The 19,639-nt window shown below is 43.9% G+C and overlaps 1 protein-coding gene and 1 long non-coding RNA gene across 2 annotated transcripts; one reads left to right on the forward strand and one right to left on the reverse strand.

Annotated features, from left to right (window-relative positions):
- Window positions 1-714: 714 nt before the first annotated feature.
- On the reverse strand, window positions 715-18,356 carry LOC138973029 (uncharacterized). Its single transcript, XR_011457866.1, has 5 exons — window positions 18,101-18,356; window positions 15,373-15,464; window positions 3,900-3,988; window positions 2,196-2,361; window positions 715-956 (listed from the first exon to the last, which is right to left on the reverse strand). It is a non-coding gene; the product is annotated as an uncharacterized lncRNA (long non-coding RNA).
- Window positions 6,787-11,355, forward strand: LOC138974223 (uncharacterized). The gene is made up of 2 exons (XM_070346950.1): window positions 6,787-9,477; window positions 9,562-11,355. Exons 1-2 carry the CDS (start codon window positions 6,898-6,900, stop codon window positions 11,353-11,355), a joined length of 4,374 nt encoding a protein of 1,457 aa, XP_070203051.1. The 5' UTR covers window positions 6,787-6,897.
- Window positions 18,357-19,639: the final 1,283 nt, after the last annotated feature.

Raw genomic sequence — 19,639 nt, forward strand, 5'->3', positions numbered from 1 at the left:
GAATGGCGGAGTAAAAACGACTTTACAAATAAAAGCCCACTCGTGCAAAAACAGGAGTGAACGTGAGAGTTTTAGAAGAAGAAGAAGAAGAAGAACAAGAACAAGAAGAATAACAAGAACAAGAAGAAGAAGAAGAAGAACAAGAAGAACAAGAAAAAGAACAAGAAGAACAAGAAGAACACGAACAAGAACACAAACAAGAACAAGAAGAACCAGAAGAAGAACCAGAAGAAGAACCAGAAGAAGAACAAGAAGAAGAACCAGAAGAAGAAGAAGAAGAAGAAGAAGAAGAAGAACAAGAACAAGAACAAGAAGAAGAACAAGAACAAGAACAATAAGAACAAGAACAAGAAGAAGAACAAGAAGAAGAACAAGAACAAGAAGAAGAACAAGAAGAACAAGAAGAAGAACAAGAAGAAGAAGAAAAAGAAGATGCCGCCAGCCTTTCACTCCCCACACAGTCAACAAAACAATGAAAATAAAGTGTCAATGCCGCCAGCCTTTCACTCACCACACAGTCAACAAAACAATGAAAATAAAGTGTCAATGCCGCCAGCCTTTCACACACCACACAGTCAACGAAACAATGAAAATAAAGTGTCAATGCCGCCAGCCTTTCACTCACCACACAGTCAACAAAACAATGAAAATAAAGTGTCAATGCCGCCAGCCTTTCACTCACCACACAATCAAAGAAACAATGAAAATAAAATGTCAATGCGTTCCGTTGTCTTTATTTGCGTCTTACTATCACGATGTTTTTTTTTTCTAAAAGGGGTGTTGTTGATAAGATATTCCATTCGGCTCGCCATCATGTTGTGGATTTCGTTCTTGTACTTTTCATCTCGACAACACGCACGCTATCTGATTTTGCAGATTCACAAAACAATGATTTTCCGTCTTTTAAGGATTTTCCGAAAAACGGATTTGTCGTCCTTGACGCGGGAATGCTAGCCCTGCACACACACACACGCACGCACGCACACACACAGACACACACAGACACACAGACACACACACACACACACACACACACACACGTACACACGCACGCACATACACACAATTTTTCATAACAATACACCATTTACGTTCACATTAAAGACAAGGAAAGCTCAGTGCTGACCTAAATGACTAAGCCCCTCACAAAATCGTGTACGTATCAGCAAATTTTGTTTTGCGTTTAAGCCTCTGAGGAATACAGAGTCTGTAAGTCATTGCAGCATTTTTGTCGATTGAGTACCTTCCACGATTAAACAAAAACAACATTATATTGTTCACAAAAGGTTGTGTTTTTGTACACAACAAAACGATGATTATATAAGCCCCGTACCAAATCGTGCACGCATCGGCAAATTTCCTTTTGCGTTTAAGCTTATGAAAAATTAAGTCTTTCTGTTATTGCAGTATTAATTTCACATACACATTGTTCACAAACGGCTGTGCTTTGTTTAAACATATTCTGATATCGTGCTGCTGCAGAAGAACTAATCTATCAATCAGTCAATCAATGAACAATCCGTTGTTTATGTTTTAGTACGTCCCTTTATTAATAAACAGAAGAGAAATACATAACTCTACTGCGGATAAAGAGGGGCCAAAGCAAAGGCTCCCCTTAACAACACGCAGCACTATGGTACCCTCGAACAAGACCCAGACCTTGGAGCTATTGTTTTGCATTTGGGGTATTCTAAAACAAACTTTGTATATTTTCAAAAAAACATTAGCGTTCTCTGCACAGTATTTGAACACCTATGATTCAAAAATGCTTTCCATGCGTCCGTCGCACCGTTAAATATGTTTACTTGTACATTTAAAACAAATGCTTCTATCAAGGTTTACTCAAAACTATAATCATGTGTCAAAATAGTGGATCAGCTAGTGAAGAAAAGTGGTGTAGGAATTTTTCTCGTCATATTATTTTTCAACTTGGCGTACGGAGCGTATTCTAGGCAATCATGCATGCAAAATACTGCAAATCGTATGGGTTCCCATGCCTGAAGACCCAACAAGACATAATGCTAAACGATCGAATGACATTGAAGATGAGCGCCTTGAAGATTGACACATTTGCGAACAAACTCACAGTTGGGCCAAGATCAACGGTGCTGTAAAATGTCATCGCTTTTTAAAACTGCCCAAGGTCAGCAAGCAAATTATTATAAATATTAGAAGACGCCAGTCAAAATAAATACCTCGTTGGACACTGCAACCAAAGCGAGAGTTGCAGGTCTTATAGCTGGGTAACGTAGGTTGTGGCCATGTGCTAAAACAGCAGTGGTCTCCACTTTTGCAACAGCGTCTCGTCACAGTTCCCCACTCGCAAATGTCATTAACATTGCTTGCAGCACATGTTTTTGACTGTAAAAATAAAACGGTTATAATACCCGCTTACGAGTCAGTCGTGGGACAGAGAGTTTTCTTGCACACGAGACTGTAGATGTCTCACGACGGAGTAGCCGAAGTGAGTCAGCAGCAGTCGAGTATGCAGAAAAACTCTCTGCCACACGACAAACTCGTAATAGCGATTATGTCTCACAGCATAGGCATACAACGACATAAATGAGTTGTTGGAGACGAAATAACTGGCACCACGGTCACTGATGACAGAGAGAGAGAGAGAGAGAGAGAGAGAGAGAGAGAGAGAGAGAGAGAGAGAGAGACAGAGAGACAGAGAGAGACAGAGAGAGACAGAGAGAGACAGAGAGACAGAGACAGAGAGAGACAGAGAGACAGAGAGAGAGAGACAGAGAGAGAGAGAGACAGAGAGAGAGACAGAGAGACAGAGAGAGAGACAGAGACAGAGAGACAGAGACAGAAACTGTAACTGAAACTGAACTTTATTACAAAAGGAGAGGTTTCAGGCATAGCCTAATCTTACAACATGTCCCTTATGCAAACACTTAATACGGATCCACATAATATTTATAAGGAGAAGAAAAACACACACATAATTATATGTTCTTATACACATAACAAAAGGAAAAAATAGTTAAATTATACACAATATAGTGTGGACATTGCCAAACTGTTGCATGGAATACATTGCATATATAAAAACATCCAAACATCCTATGATCATTTGCTTGTATACTATGATTACCAATACATGCACACAAAAAACAAAACACAAAAAGCACAACAGTATCAGACACGAAAAGAATGATGTTTACACATCAAGAGTGAATGGAACTGGCGCCTAAACGTTTTCACAGAAGTCGTATTTCGGATGTGTATGGGTATGGGATTCCAGAGAGAGGCTCCTGAGAAAGCTAAACTTGACTTATACATATCTTTTTGTGGCATGCCTGAAATGTGATTGTAAATATTTAGAAACACAATTTTTGATTACTTATTAATGTCTTTCTTTCTTTCTTTATTTATTTGGTGTTTAACGTCGTTTTCAACCACGAAGGTTATATTAATGTCTTAATTTAGACAATAAATACAAATTCTTAGATACTAATTTGCAAATTTTACTCAAGTGAGTTTGCCATTTTAATTCTTGATCAACAGTGACACCTTATAATTTATGCTCCTTAACTTGCTGCACTTGAAATGAATCGATTGACAATTTTAGCTGTAGAGGTCTCAGTTGGTGTTTTTGTCTGGTTGTAATAATAACTTTGTTTTTTTAATGGGGTGAATAATCATTGTATTATCAGTGCACCACTCTGTTAATTCTTCTATTCTTGTTTGAAGAGAATGGTTGACGGATTCTAAAGACTTCTGACTGGTGTGAACAGATGATTCATCCGCAAAAAAACTAACATTTTACCTTCTCATCTGAGAGAGAGAGAGAGAGAGAGAGAGAGAGAGAGAGAGAGAGAGAGAGAGAGAGAGAGAGAGAGAGAGAGAGAGAGAGAGAGAGAGAGAGAGAGAGAGAGAGAGAGACTCACGTCAATGGTTAACTGCATTTTGAATCCACCGAATTCTTCGCTGATATCAGACCCAAAACTGACGATGACAGGCCATTGAGTGGGAATCACTAAAAGACACACAGATAAATACATTTCCAACACACACACGCACACGCACAAGCACACGCACAAGCACACACACACACACACACACACACACACACACACACACACACACACACACACACACACACACAATCAATCAATCAATATGAGGCTTATATCGCGCGTATTCCGTGGGTACAGTTCTAAGCGCAGGGATTTTTATTTTTAAAAAAAATTATGCAATTTATATCGCGCACATATTCAAGGCGCAGGGATTTATTTATGCCGTGTGAGATGGAATTTTTTTACACAATACATCACGCATTCACATCGGCCAGCAGATCGCAGCCATTTCGGCGCATATCCTACTTTTAACGGCCTATTATTCCAAGTCACACGGGTATTTTGGTGGACATTTTTATCTATGCCTATACAATTTTGCCAGGAAAGGCCCTTTTGTCAATCGTGGGATCTTTAACGTGCACACCCCAATGTAGTGTACACGAAGGGACCTCGGGACACACAGACACACCTCCACCCTACCATGCAACTTCCCACCCCACACGGTTCGGCTTATGAGAAAAAGGCAATGCGACATTTGTCCCCCTCAACCGAGTTTGATAAGACATCATTGAAGTGTGTGTGTTTGTTGATTTTCTTCTTCTTCCCCAAGCGCCTTGTTTAATTGCCTCTCTATTGTCAGCTGAGGTTCACGGGCGAGGCAGTTGAAGTCAAACCCTTGCTTGGCCCGGCAGTAATTTTACTTTTTCTCTCAAGATGCAATGATTTGTCGTTGCTTTTGGGTCCAGCGGACCACGTAGGTCAAATCAGGACCCCTCAAGATGCAATGTTATATGTCCCCTGTTTCTTACAGGCGAGAATACGCGAGATTGGCGAGTGGGGCGAGTAAGTACCGTTTCTTGGGCACATCTCGCCGCGAGTGACGCTAGAATTCCCGCCTCGAACGCTAGGTAGCTTGCTCGCTTGGTGCTTAATTCTTGCGTAGCTAGCCATTAAACCGTTTCATAGACAATCTCGCCTCCTAGCTTTGGGAGCGGCTAGCCGAAAGAATAACTCGCCTGAAAGAAACACGCGTAAGGTGTGGGCCTGTATTTGATAGAATCAAGCGACCCTTGGCAGTTGTGTTTACAAAGACAAACATAAAAGCGATTTACAATGCACTACATAATAAAACAGCCAATCACAAACTCGGCTCAGCGCACTTTTGCGTTGCTCATTTTAAATACTGTACTCCAATGTAAAGTGTGAACAGATGACGCAGTGGTACGTCCTTTGACGCACCACTACTGTCGCGGACAGTTGTATGTAGTTATAAGGTTCCTTGGTCGGGCGTTGCTGACAGGTACCTGTGTCAAGGTGGGAAGACCGGTAGCTGGGCTTAGCTCAGTGATTCGCGCCTTGCACGCTTTGCACGCATTGCACGGGACGTTCACGGTAAGCTGCGCGCTATTTGTAGGGTTCACCGTTTACCTGGTTGCTGACTGAGAAATTCATAGGCATTCTTTTTTCTGTCTCGGCCGAGACCAGATGTTTGTTCGAACGGCTTCGAAATTCGTGTGTGAATTGTCGTTTGAGTTCGAAGTTATTTTCAGTAGTAATGTACGTCTACTGTGGACTTTGTTAAAGTCGGTTGCGTAAAGTGCGCGATGTTTTTCATTAGCCTGTGTGAGGTAAGTCAAATTTCTTGGTCTAATTGGATAGACTTTTGTCAGTTTTTGCTGAAGGTGAATTAGCGGCCGGTGGCAGGGGACAGGGAACCTACATTAGTTACCAGTTGTACTGTTTTGTCTCGTCTTTGTGTTGTTGTAAATAGTGTTCATCATAGGGTTTAAAAGGAAATCATTATAATGGTAAATTATATCGTAGAAGGAAACCAAAGTTTAGTCATTGTGCTTCCTCCTCATCCCTAATAATGATGTCTATTGGAGGAGGAAGTCACGTGTCTTATATTTTTGGGGAGAATATTGACTTTGGCCTTCTAGGCTTTCAGTGTTTACTGTCGAAGACAGACCGGACGGGAAGGTGCGAACCCTAGCTTCACAGCATGGAGGAGGCACCACCACGCTGCTGCTTGAGCAGCCAGTTTGGACTCTCGCATCGTCACCCCCACGCTGCTGTGTGAGCAGCCCCTCTGGATCTTCTCCGAGGCTTCATTACGCTGTTTTGAGCAGCTATCTTGTAACGTCACAGCGGCGCAACCACGCTGCTGTTGGGCAGCAACATCGAACCGGCGCCGTCGCTGCAGAGTGTGTGCCGTGTGACAGCTCTCAACTGGGCTGATTCTCTCACCCCCGCGACAGAGACGCAGGTGTCGACCCGAGGGCGCACCCCCCCCCCCCCCCCCCTGAATTCGTCGAACGTGTAGATAAGTACTTTCTTACGATAGATATCATTTATGGAATGAGGAGGGCCTTTATGACGTACGTGCTTTGTGTTTGACTATCCTGATTGTCTCGTATGTCGTTTGTTGACATTATTTTGACTGTTGTGTACTTTCTCATGTTCATTATGTTCATCCTCATGCATTCGTGGTAACCCTTTCATTGTTCCATCCATCGTCACCCCCATATTTCACCCAACTGGGAACTATTAAATACTTTCATTTATTTACATCGGTGTTCTGTGAGTGCTGTGTGGTGTGGCCAAAGTTTTTGTGTGAAAAACTAAACATGCAAACGTGCATGCACGCGACAATGGCGAGCTTGCCAGGATAAATCCTCTTTGAATTCAAGGAATTCACTACATTTTTTGTCGTTGGCCACACTTCCCATACACTGGGCACTGATGTTGTTTAATTAGCTTTTGTTGTTGTCTGGTAACCTTGTGGGTTGCCTGTCCTTGTTGCCGGTCAGCTGTGCCTTGTTTTGATTTTTCATGTTTTGGCTAACCGTTTGCTAGTTGGTTCTTGTTTATGGAACTTCGTTCTGGTCGTGTTCTTGATGATAGTGCTATCATGGCGTCTAGGACGGAAAGTAGTTCGGATAGGATTGCTAGGTGGCGTTCACTTGCTGAGGAGCTAGGTGTTAAATCTGCCAGTATTCCTGAGTTTATTGCCGAGCGAATGACCCGTGAAGATGCGGAACAGGCTAGACTAGAGCTAGAGAAGGAGAAACTTGAACTAGAAAGGAAAGCTTATCAGGACAAGCTAGAACTGGAAGAGAAAGCTTATCAGGACAAGCTAGAAGTAGCGCGTCGAGAGACTGATGAGCGAGTTAAGTATGTTCAAGCTCAGCGAGAGACTGATGAGAAAGCCGCATATGAACGTACTCAGATGTTTGAAGAAAAACAAAGACAAGAAAGAGAAGAGCATGACCTTCGCATGCAACTCCTGCAGAGAGAGTCGGAAAGTAAGAGGGTGAAGAGAGGAAGTAGGGATGGAGCTGATAATGAGGGAGATTCCTCAGGTGAAGAAGAGTCTAGTGACCTTCGTGGTTTTCGGCCTTCCATACCGATGTTTGATGAGAGCAAAGAAAACATAGCTACTTGGTTGAAAAGGTTTGAGAGAGTTGCTACCTTGTACAAGTGGAAGAGAAATACGTGGGCAACTAGGGTCTCGACTAGGTTGTCGGGTAGGGCTGTAGAAGTGTACAACACTCTGGATGATGATAGCGCAGACGACTATGACGGTTTGAAGGTCGCGTTGTTAGGCCGCTATCAGCTCACAGCCGAAACCTACCGCCGTCGTCTCAGAACCTGCAAGAGAAAAGAACATGAAACGTTCAGACAGTTCGGTGCTCGCATTGAAGAGAATTTGACTAAGTGGCATGAGCTTTCAGAGATCACAGAACTGAAACAGTTGGTTTTGCTTGAACAGTTCTTGCAGACCCTGAGCGCGGACATGGCCGCGTACGTTAAGGAGAAAAAACCTCAGACGTTAGCCGAAGCAGTTAAGTCCGCTGAGATTCATTTTGAAGCACACCGGGACAGTAAGAAGTTTTTTCAGCATGATCGTGATCAGGGTGGAAAGGCTGGCGTTGGTGAAAAGCAGAAAAGTGGAGATAACTCAGTTGGTACATCCGGTAGGAAGTGTTTCATCTGTGAGTCCCCCAAACATTTGGCTAGAGATTGCCCCAAGAAGAGCAAGTCGACGGGAGCGGTGAATAGTGGTCCTGAGAAGTCTTTACCGCCCGTCAGTGTACCCACTTTGTGTACTCCCTGTAGCCAGCAAGACTACGACCCGAGATGCCTGGTTGTAGTGGATGGTGTTGCAGTGGAGGGGTTGCGTGATACTGGATCTCAGGTTTGTGTCGTGAAGAGTTCATTAGTTTCCAGGTCTCAGTTCACAGGACAGGATCTTGAGGTTTCTATGGCTGAGAAAGACATCAAGAGGCGCTATCCAGTGATTAAGGTTCAGGTTGATTGTCCTTTCTACACTGGTGAGGTTGAGGCTATCGTCATGGATGCACCTGTTGCTGATTTCATTGTAGGTAATCACGCCCGGCTGGGTGACTCGATTGTTCTTCCAGTGTACGCTGTGTCCAAGGTTGTGTCAGTTGTCACTCGTGCTCAGGCAGCCGCTGAAGGGAAGAAGTCGACTTTGTTACATGTTGCTGCTCCAGGGCTAGAAACAGTCACCCCTGAGCAGTTGCATGACCTTCAGCGGAATGATTCGACTTTGAAGAGTTGTCGTGAGGCGGCAGATCGCCGAGACGTCAGAACGTCTGGTCACTCCGGTGAAGTTGGGTTTGTTTGGAAGAAGAAGATTCTGTACCGTGAGTATCGCGGTGGTGGTAGCGTCTATACTCAGGTTGTTGTTCCCCAGCAGTTGAGGTTAGGTGTTATCAAGTTGGCCCATGAACCGCCTATGGGAGGTCACATGGGTGTCCAGAGGACACGTGATCGAGTTTGGCAGCAGTTTTTTTGGCCAGGTATGTGCGCAGACATACGTCGCTTTGTGTTGTCTTGCGATCAGTGTCAGAAGGTTTCTCATAAGCCACAGAAGGTACCGTTAGGTAAGATGCCTCTCATCGATACGCCGTTCGAGCGTGTGGCGATCGATCTGGTGGGTCCCATCATCCCTGCTTCTGAGTCTGGTAACAGGTACATTTTGGTGTTTGTGGACTACGCTACTCGGTACCCGGAAGCCATTCCATTGAAGTCGATTGAGGCTGTGAAGGTTGCAGAAGCGATGTGGGCAGTCTGGACTCGAGTAGGAATTCCCTCAGAGATTTTGACAGACCGTGGTACCCAGTTCATGTCCGAGGTGATGAAAGAAGTGGAGCGTTTGCTGGCCATCAAGGGTTTAGCGACTACTCCGTACCATGCGCAAGGAAACGGATTGGTGGAATGGTACAACGGAACACTCAAGACAATGCTACGCAAGCTTGCTGAAGAGAAACCAAAGCAGTGGGATCGCTACATTCCTGCACTCCTCTTCGCTTATCGTGAAGTTCCACAGGAGAGTCTGGGATTCTCTCCCTTTGAGCTTCTATACGGCAGGACAGTGCGAGGACCCATGTCTGTTCTTCGCAACCTATGGACGGAGGAGCAAGTTGATGAATAAGTTCGTACGACTTCTGAGTATGTGGTTGACTTGAGGAACCGGATTGAGGAAACCTGCAAACTGGCGTGTCAGAATCTGTCAGCTGCTGCACAGAAACACGCGGAGGTGTTCAACCGGAAGACAGTGCGAAGACAGTTCCAGCCTGGAGACAAGGTTTTGTTGCTGCTGCCGCAGAAGAAGAACAAGCTGCAGTTGTGTTGGCAGGGACCGTTCGACGTTTTGGAGAAGAAAGGCGAGTCAGACTACAGGATTCGGTTCTACGGGCGTGAGAAGCTGTACCACGCCAATCTTCTCAAGTTGTACAGAGACCGACAAAACACCGCGGACCCCTCAGATGTGATACCCACCGTAGCGGTGGCGGTGGTTGAAGAAACTGAGGAGATGATTTCGCCTGATCGGGAACTACCCCTGCCCTGCTTGGAAGGCGAAGAAACGGTGAAGGACATCAACCTGTCTGCTACACTGACTGCCGAGCAACGACGTCAGGTGTTGGAGATTGCGGAGAGGCACGAAAGAGTTCTTACTGATGTCCCCCTTCAGACGCCTTTGGCCGTTTTTGACATGACGGTGGAATCCGCGAAACCGGTTCGAGTGAAACAGTACCCTTTACCTTATGCCAAGGTAGAGACCATCAAGGAAGAGGTGCAGGCCATGAAGAAGTTGGGTGTTATCGAACCGGCTGCTTCTCCCTACAACGCCCCTGTTGTGCTCATCCGCAAGAAGGATGGGAAGGTTCGCTTTTGTGTGGATTACAGGCGGCTGAATGATGTGACAGTCTTCGATGCTGAACCACTCCCAGATGTGGAACACCTGTTCGCTGGTTTGGGTCGAGCGACTTACTTCAGCAAGTTTGATCTTTCCAAGGGGTATTGGCAGATACCCATCCGAGACGACGTCCGTCCCATGACTGCGTTCACCACTCCGGTAGGCCAGTTCCAGTTTACAGTCATGCCGTTTGGACTGAAGAACGCCGTGGCTGTGTTTTCCCGTATGATGAGGGCTTTGCTGGAACCGCTGGGGAGGAACGACGTTCATAACTTCATGGACGACATTCTGGTGGCGACCGAAACCTGGAAGGAACATTTGGCTGCGCTGGAGGCTGTGTTGCGGCGCCTTGAGCAGGCCAATCTCTCTGCCAGACCGATGAAGTGCTTCGTTGGGTTCGAGGAGTTGAGTTTCTTGGGTCACGTGGTGAGGAAGGGTGAGATCTTACCTGAGGACAACAAGCTGCAGAAAATTGACGAGGCTCCGGTTCCAGAGACCAAGAAGCAAGTTCGGGCGTTCCTTGGTCTAGCCGGATACTACAGGAAGTTCATCCCAAATTTCTCTGCAATTGCTCTGCCGCTCTCTGATCTGACAAAGAAGAATTCTCCCAACACCGTGGTTTGGACAGCCGAGTGTGAGAAGGCATTCAGGGCTCTGAAAGCCAGGCTGACCTCAAAGCCAGTTTTGCAACTGCCGGATCTGTCGCAGTCATTCACGCTCCGGACGGATGCCTCTGATCATGGACTGGGAGCTGTGCTTATGCAAGAAAAGGATGGCGTGTTCCACCCTGTCGCCTACGCCAGCCGGAAGTTGTCCACCCCGGAGAGCAAGTACTCCACCATTGAACGTGAGTGTCTGGCCGTTGTATGGGCTACCCAGAAGTTCCAGCCATTTCTGTACGGACAGACGTTTGTGTTGGAGACAGATCACCAACCACTGCGTTACCTGCAGACAGCAAAGGTGGTGAACAGCAGGCTCATGCGCTGGAGTTTGTTGTTGCAAGCCTACAGTTTCACCGTGCGGGTGATTCCCGGTAGTCGCAACGTGGGAGCCGACTACCTCAGTCGGGCATGCGTTGAGGAGGGATCTTTTGCCGTGTAGACAGATGTCTATGCTTAACTTGGGGGGCATTGTCGCGGACAGTTGTATGTAGTTATAAGGTTCCTTGGTCGGGCGTTGCTGACAGGTACCTGTGTCAAGGTGGGAAGACCGGTAGCTGGGCTTAGCTCAGTGATTCGCGCCTTGCACGCTTTGCACGCATTGCACGGGACGTTCACGGTAAGCTGCGCGCTATTTGTAGGGTTCACCGTTTACCTGGTTGCTGACTGAGAAATTCATAGGCATTCTTTTTTCTGTCTCGGCCGAGACCAGATGTTTGTTCGAACGGCTTCGAAATTCGTGTGTGAATTGTCGTTTGAGTTCGAAGTTATTTTCAGTAGTAATGTACGTCTACTGTGGACTTTGTTAAAGTCGGTTGCGTAAAGTGCGCGATGTTTTTCATTAGCCTGTGTGAGGTAAGTCAAATTTCTTGGTCTAATTGGATAGACTTTTGTCAGTTTTTGCTGAAGGTGAATTAGCGGCCGGTGGCAGGGGACAGGGAACCTACATTAGTTACCAGTTGTACTGTTTTGTCTCGTCTTTGTGTTGTTGTAAATAGTGTTCATCATAGGGTTTAAAAGGAAATCATTATAATGGTAAATTATATCGTAGAAGGAAACCAAAGTTTAGTCATTGTGCTTCCTCCTCATCCCTAATAATGATGTCTATTGGAGGAGGAAGTCACGTGTCTTATATTTTTGGGGAGAATATTGACTTTGGCCTTCTAGGCTTTCAGTGTTTACTGTCGAAGACAGACCGGACGGGAAGGTGCGAACCCTAGCTTCACAGCATGGAGGAGGCACCACCACGCTGCTGCTTGAGCAGCCAGTTTGGACTCTCGCATCGTCACCCCCACGCTGCTGTGTGAGCAGCCCCTCTGGATCTTCTCCGAGGCTTCATTACGCTGTTTTGAGCAGCTATCTTGTCACGTCACAGCGGCGCAACCACGCTGCTGTTTGGGCAGCAACATCGAACCGGCGCCGTCGCTGCAGAGTGTGTGCCGTGTGACAGCTCTCAACTGGGCTGATTCTCTCACCCCCGCGACAGAGACGCAGGTGTCGACCCGAGGGCGCACCCCCCCCCCCTGAATTCGTCGAACGTGTAGATAAGTACTTTCTTACGATAGATATCATTTATGGAATGAGGAGGGCCTTTATGACGTACGTGCTTTGTGTTTGACTATCCTGATTGTCTCGTATGTCGTTTGTTGACATTATTTTGACTGTTGTGTACTTTCTCATGTTCATTATGTTCATCCTCATGCATTCGTGGTAACCCTTTCATTGTTCCATCCATCGTCACCCCCATATTTCACCCAACTGGGAACTATTAAATACTTTCATTTATTTACATCGGTGTTCTGTGAGTGCTGTGTGGTGTGGCCAAAGTTTTTGTGTGAAAAACTAAACATGCAAACGTGCATGCACGCGACAACTACTGTCAGGGGATTCTAATTGCACATTTTCAGACTGAATGCGCCAAAGAACATCACGGGGCAACGGTTCTTAGACACAACCACCATCGATCGCTGAAAAAAAGAATTTCACAATCGACATTTATTAACATATTTGTTGTTGTGTCATTTACAGTTTTACTTGGCAAAAGGTTTGATGAAAATCAAAAGGGACACAAGAAGGCGGAGGGCCGAAAAATACACTCAAACGCGGCTCAATAACAGCTGTGTACAATTGGAAAAATTGATATTCTTGAAGTGGCGACATTATACAATGACCAATATCCCGACTGAATAGAGCTTGGGGCGATTAGAAACGGTTTTCTGGTTATTTATATCCCATTAAAGGCACAGTAAGCCTCCCGTAAACCATCACAGACACTGCCAGGTTTTTACACACAGAACAAACACACGTTTAAACATTCACCGCTTGAAAACATCCCAGGTGCCCTATGTAAAAAGCGAGCAGTTTTCAAAGAATGTTTTTTCGTGGACCGTCTGATCGGCTAATCAGGCGCCTCTCTTTGGCGCTGGAACTAACTTTTAAAATCTAAATAATAAATTGACAGCTTGTAACATGTGATGATTTACTTTGTGCGGCAGTCAGCAAAGGCTAACCGAGACAGTGATTCTTCAGAGATTCTTCAGATAGTGAAGCCGAGACTGTATTCGTCATGGTGACGTCACACGGTAAATGACGATGACGTAATTCTTGTAACCCAGTCTCTTGTGTGGGAAACGAAGGTGCTTTGTAAGAAAGAAAAGGACATTCTAGTAAACATAGAATTATCGCTTGGTCTAGCGACAATGGCCTGAAGCGATGCCAATGTTTAGGATTGCTTCAGGATTGATAACATTCTCGTCCGTTCGGGAGCAAAGAAACCAAGGTATTGCTTGGCGACAGACAACAATCGTCGTAACGTAAAACCAACGATCAGTTCCAGTCTGTTCGTCAAGACCCGAGGAGGTCCTGTGCGAAATATTCTAGGCAGGTTAGTTAATGATTCATAATCAGTAACTTTCTGATGAAGTCAATCCTTGTGTGTGTTCATGTAATCATGTGTCTGTTCGTTTGGAGAAATTAGATGATGCGAGTATGTTATTTGTGTTCCATTTCTCAAGATGCTGATACATGTTCTGTTTCGTTTTACATGCGCTAGATGAACGATTTGTTAACGGTATGCTACACTTTGTGTGCAGACACTGAATTCTCTACGTCGAGAATTGGACCAGCTGTTACATATTATACCTATATCTACACTGAACTGAATTCGCTAACTTGTTCGTCGTTGAAGAATCACTACTTGATGTAACCCACCGTACCTGTTGTCCACGTCGACCTGTCGTCACCGGATCGTCGTCGTCCCAACATTTGCTGTCCGTCATCCTGTTTTTACGAGTTCTTCGACATCAAGCTAAGCGTCTTACACTACATCTCATCATCATCATATGTTCTCGATACTGTGTTTTCGCCAAGAACTTGTAAAGAATAATGACTTGCGTTCTCCCATTGTGGGTATCTATTTATTAACTAACTTGTGATAAATAGAGGATGTTGGGAATTTTGAACAATCTATAGTTAGCCACTTATAAACAAAATTGTTCAAACTAATTAACGTGGTTGCGTATTCTTTGGCAAGAGAGTACAGTGTCAGCACAGAAAGAGATTGTGTGTATCTCAACCAAACATTAAATACCCTAGACCAATTGGTCAAAACGTCACATAACACAAACATAAACGATTCTTGTTTCATGAAGACAAGATCAGTACAATTCGAAGTTTTAAAAGTTTAAAAAAAGATAGGCCAGAAGCAGGTTCACGAAAGGTCGTGTCTCAAAACAGACGATGTTTTTTGCGTAGCGCTCGCTTTCTTTAAAGCCATACTGCCGCCGACAAGTTCATGTGAGTCAAAGCGTTTTAGAATCAGAGGAACACAATATATAACGTGCTATTGCAGACACAGCCAGTCGCAATGAAATCACAAACTGACGACTAAATTGTGAAAAAAAGGAAAGTGGATCACACGGGTTCACGATGGCTCAGGGCTTAGATTAACCAAGAAATCTGATGCGTGGTTTACACGTGCTAAATAGCAATGCAAACAAACTGTTTCATTTAAATGCTATTGCAAGTGTGTTCCATAAGGTTAGAACTGCTTTTTTTTCATAAGAAGATTTAAATCGTTTTGAAAACCATTTGAGACATTCTGGGGCTTTAAGTAAATATGTTTATGGACTAAAACATTGAGCCCCAGCAGAGTCATGTTGTAACCTACTTGAGTAAACTAAAACAAGTCGTGTGAAGTGATATTAACAAAAAGTCAATCTACGGCCTAAACATTACGAGTATAAAATACCTTCACCCAAACTATGTCCTCACTGCCTAAGACCTACTGTCTTAGAAGGGGCTGTGTCATGCATCATGTACAGATGGGAAGGCATTTCAATGAAAAACACACAATTTTTGTTGATAGAATAATTGGATGTAAAAGCACAAGACAAAATGTATACCCGGAACCACAGTGTGGAAGCTCGCGGTATACATTATGACAGAGAAAAGTACTCACACACATTTGTCCTGACTAATTTGCACCAACGTGTAGATGCTACAGAAAAGAAGTCGTTTCTGCATAGGTATTGGTTAGGTTCTACTTGCAAGCTGAAAATGATAAATGCAAAATACACATAACAACACATTTTCCGTCAACACGTGAAAGTACATCGATTGGTGTTTGTTAGTGCAAATCTACTCTTCGTTTATGCAGCAGACCTGAGTGCACTTTACTAAATGTAATAGTGCAATCTAGACTATGAGTATAACACATGCGTGAGACATTTCAAACACAGTATCCTCACTGTAAAAGTGCAAAGGTCGAGATACCAATCTTAAAACAAAACTCTCTGATGTATACAATGTTAAATATCGTTCCGTTTTAGTCATCGTTCACACGGTTCAAAATGAATCATGACGAAGGGTAGGTAAGGTTAACACCTTGTGACGTCATTCCCACATATTGTTTAACTCCAATTAACCCATGTTTGAGCAGAAAAAAGGCCGATTTTCAAATACACATACGTTTCTGACCAACATCTAGTCTATAGAAAACGCCGAAAAAAAACAGACTTAAATATTTAGTATACAAAGTATAACATTTGGATGGAAAGATGTATCAAAAGGGAAAATAACCTTTTTACACTTGTGCTTATTTTAACAAACAATCAAATACCTGGTTACATTCTGTACTGCTTAAATCGTATTGGCAAAAACAACTTTGTGAACCACATACATGACCCTCCACCACGAAATGAGTCGCATGTCACCTCGCGCGGTTTTGCGCTAGGCTTAATATAAGTCCGGGGAGTGTCTTGTAATAGTGTGAGGGTCACCTTAGTCACAGGCTTATAACTCAAACAGTTTTTGCTCTTTTCTAAAACGATTTTCACCACTGGATAGAACATACAGAAAACTCTTCAGGAAAATGTAAAAATATGAAAATCATGCAAAGGTGACATGCGACTCATTCCGTGGTGGAGGGTCAAAAACATGTTAACGAGCAATATTTAGAATACATAATTATACAGGCTTCACACAGAACGTTAACTAGCTATGGATATGATGCCCTGATTTGTGTGTAAACCACGCCTGAAAGTGACGAGTATTTTCTCGCCATGGCGAGAAGAAACATGTAAATGGCGAGTAGACTTTCGTGGACTTTTAGTGCTGTAAACAAAAGTTGGGTTTGAAGTACGAGACGGGCGCTGTGGCGTAGTGATAAGACGTCGGCCTCTTAATCGGAAGGTCGTGAGTTCGAATCCCGGCCGCGGCGGCCTGGTGGGTTAAAGCTGTGGTGTATTTATGACTATCCAGGGCTACGAGTTTGAAAAGATAGGGCTGGAAATCATGTACAGAATTCTGTACAGCAAACGCTACCCGAAACCCAACCTGTACGGCGTGTATGACCTTGAGAGCTTCAGTCAACGCTTGAATTTTGCAGTGGTAACATCCGGTTTGCTCTCTCAGAGCTGAGCATACTTGTCAAGAACGATCGAGCAGAAAAAAATAAACGACTTGGCAGGGATTTGAACTCAAGTCCTCGGGGCCTCGAAATGTCGTGGCCGATGTCTTAACCGCTAGGCCACTCCACCAGTGTTGGCAAAAAAAAGAATAAATAATCAATTCATATCCTTCTACGCTTGAATTACCATTCATGCGTTGCAAAAACGTAAAAATTGCCATTAAAATTTGCCTTTATTTGCAAACATGTTTCACGGAATCGCAGTACATGTTTACACCGTCATGCTACACGACATTCGCGCCATGCAAATAGCTGCAATATCTCTATTTACAACATGCAAGAAAAATGACAAGAACAGTAATTGAATCTCTCCAAAGCTCTGTGTACTTGAAAACAGATATCAAAGAAAAAGTTATACATGTATTCACTTCTAAACAGTGGGCGGATAGAGATATAAATCATGCTGCTTCAATAACATAACATGAGCTCATATCAATGTTTTTCCATATTTTTCTCAATTGGTGCAGTAGCCTAGTGGTAAGGACATCAGACACGAAGTCTTGAGGTCGTGAGTTTAAATTTTCGCCGGGGCGTTTATTTTTTTTCCTTGATCTCTCTTGAAGGTAAAAATATTATCAGTCTTGAGAGAGCAAACCGGATGTTATACCTGCACAATTCAAGCGTTGACTGAAGCTCTCAAGGTCATACACGCCGTATTGTGGGGTGGGGTGGGGTTTCGGGTAGCGTTTGCTGTACAGAATTCTGTACATTATTTTCATCCCTTTCTTTTCAACCTCGTATCCCCGGAAATTCATAAATAGACCACAGCTTTAAGTGTGGAGATTTTTCCGATCTGCCAAATCAACTTATGTGCAGACCTGCTAGTGGCTTATCCCCCTTCGTGTGCACACGCAAGCACAAGACCAAATGCGCAAGGAAAAGATCCTGTGATCCATGTCAGAGTCCGGTGGGTTATAGATACACGAAAATACCCAGCATATAATGCTTCCTCCGAAAGCGGCGTATGGCTGACTAAATGGCGGGGTAAAAACGGCCATACACGTACAAATCCACTCGTGCAAGAACACGAGTGTGCATGGGAGTTTCAGCCCACGAACGCAGAAGAAGAAGAAGAAGAAGAAGAAGGAGAAGAAGAAGGAGAAGGAGAAAGAGAAGGAGGAGGAGAAGGAGAAGGAGGAAGAAAAGGAGGAGGAGAAGGAGGAGGAGGAGGAAGAAAAGTAGAAGAAGACAACAAGACAGAATGTATTACTTGACTTACTGTCTCGTGTCCATGATCAGCCAAGTTAGTTTCGGTCTGTTCTTTGGGTTGTCAAAGTCTATGGTCCACTGACACCAGCTCAATGGTCGGTACGTCTTCCATTTTTGGTTAACCGGCGAGGCGAAGTATTTTAAAACCTTGACATGGTTTGGGATTGTTATTGTCATGTCCAATGGTTTGCAAAGGTCCTTCGAGTGTGGCTCTTTCGTGGGTGTGTCCCAGAAGGATTCTGCCCACATAATTCCAGCAACGTTCAGGTAAAGCAAATTAATTATTTCAGACTTACTTCTAACGGGAGTCTTTAATTGGGCGAATTCGACTTCGTGAAGTGGACTTCACGTAGCTCGTTGCACAAAGCTTCATACCTGAATTGAGCTCATTGTGCCACAGGTTTGCAAAGTCCAAGGGTAGGTACGCTGTTCTTGGAGAAGAATATGACTTTCTTTTATTTTCTTGATGTCTTCAGCCTTTTACGATCATTGCTTTTTTTTAAATCATGATATAAACAGATAAAAGCTTAAACTTTCTCACAGATGACCAAATCATACCTTTAGCATTGCCAGCCAAACGAAACTGTATATGTGACCCTCCACCACGAAATGAGTCTCATGTCACCTCGCGCGGTTCTGCGCTATAGGGCTTAATATAAGTCCGAGGAGTGTCTGGTAACAGTGTAAGGGTCACCTTAGTCACAGGCTTATAACTCAAACAGTTTTCGCTCTTTTCTAAAACGATTTTCACCACTGGATAAAGCATAAAAAACTCTTTATGAAAATGTAAAAATATGAACATCATGCAAAGGTGACATGCGACCATTCCGTGGTGGAGGGTCACATATGGTTTGTCTTTTTGCATCTCCTGCGTAAATTTAATTTACATGTCTCCTGATCACGCTCTGGGCCTGCATGCAGGCTGTCTGTTCTATGTCAAAATGGACCCACTATCTTCTACAATTGTTTTTACGTAATCAAACACAATGTTTTCAGTTTAAGTATCCAAGCATTCTCCCTCTCGCCAAGAATAATATAAACTCTGCACACAAATAGCGCAACCATCTTTGTACCCAAACTGAAACATTCATTCCCGTGTCATTTCATTTAAACATTGGTCTTGGTCGATACAGATGAACAAAATACGACATGGTCACCTCGATCAACAAAAAGCTGGTCTGCCACCAAAGATCTTATAATGTTCCCCAAGGGACACACACAATTTAAAAACAAAAACAAAACATTCACCAAATATTGTTTTGGTCATCATTGTGATAGTGCTAAGTAAATCATTTATCCCAAATCACAATGGTTCTTATAATAATAATAATTGTCAGTAAGTACTGGTGTCACATGACTGATGTGAACCAGTTGATTGGCTAATGGCGATACGCTACACAGAGCGTATTCTTCCGCCCTTTGCCCAAGCGACAGTGTACTCTCATCCTCAGAATTAATTAATGACATGTAGCTTATATTCTCCACAATACCAATGATTATGACCATAAATTTCCTGCTTCTCAATTAAAGCAGAAGTGGGTTTTTTTCT

Source organism: Littorina saxatilis, linkage group LG8, assembly GCF_037325665.1.
Source record: "Littorina saxatilis isolate snail1 linkage group LG8, US_GU_Lsax_2.0, whole genome shotgun sequence".
Taxonomy (NCBI): domain Eukaryota; kingdom Metazoa; phylum Mollusca; class Gastropoda; order Littorinimorpha; family Littorinidae; genus Littorina; species Littorina saxatilis.

Bases quoted from the DNA above. Each gene is read 5' to 3' on its own strand.
- LOC138974223 (XM_070346950.1), top strand. From the start codon at position 6,898: ATGGAACTTCGTTCTGGTCGTGTTCTTGATGATAGTGCTATCATGGCG. The intron at 9,478-9,561 runs GTTGATGAATAA...CTGGCGTGTCAG, and splicing joins ACCTATGGACGGAGGAGCAA to AATCTGTCAGCTGCTGCACA.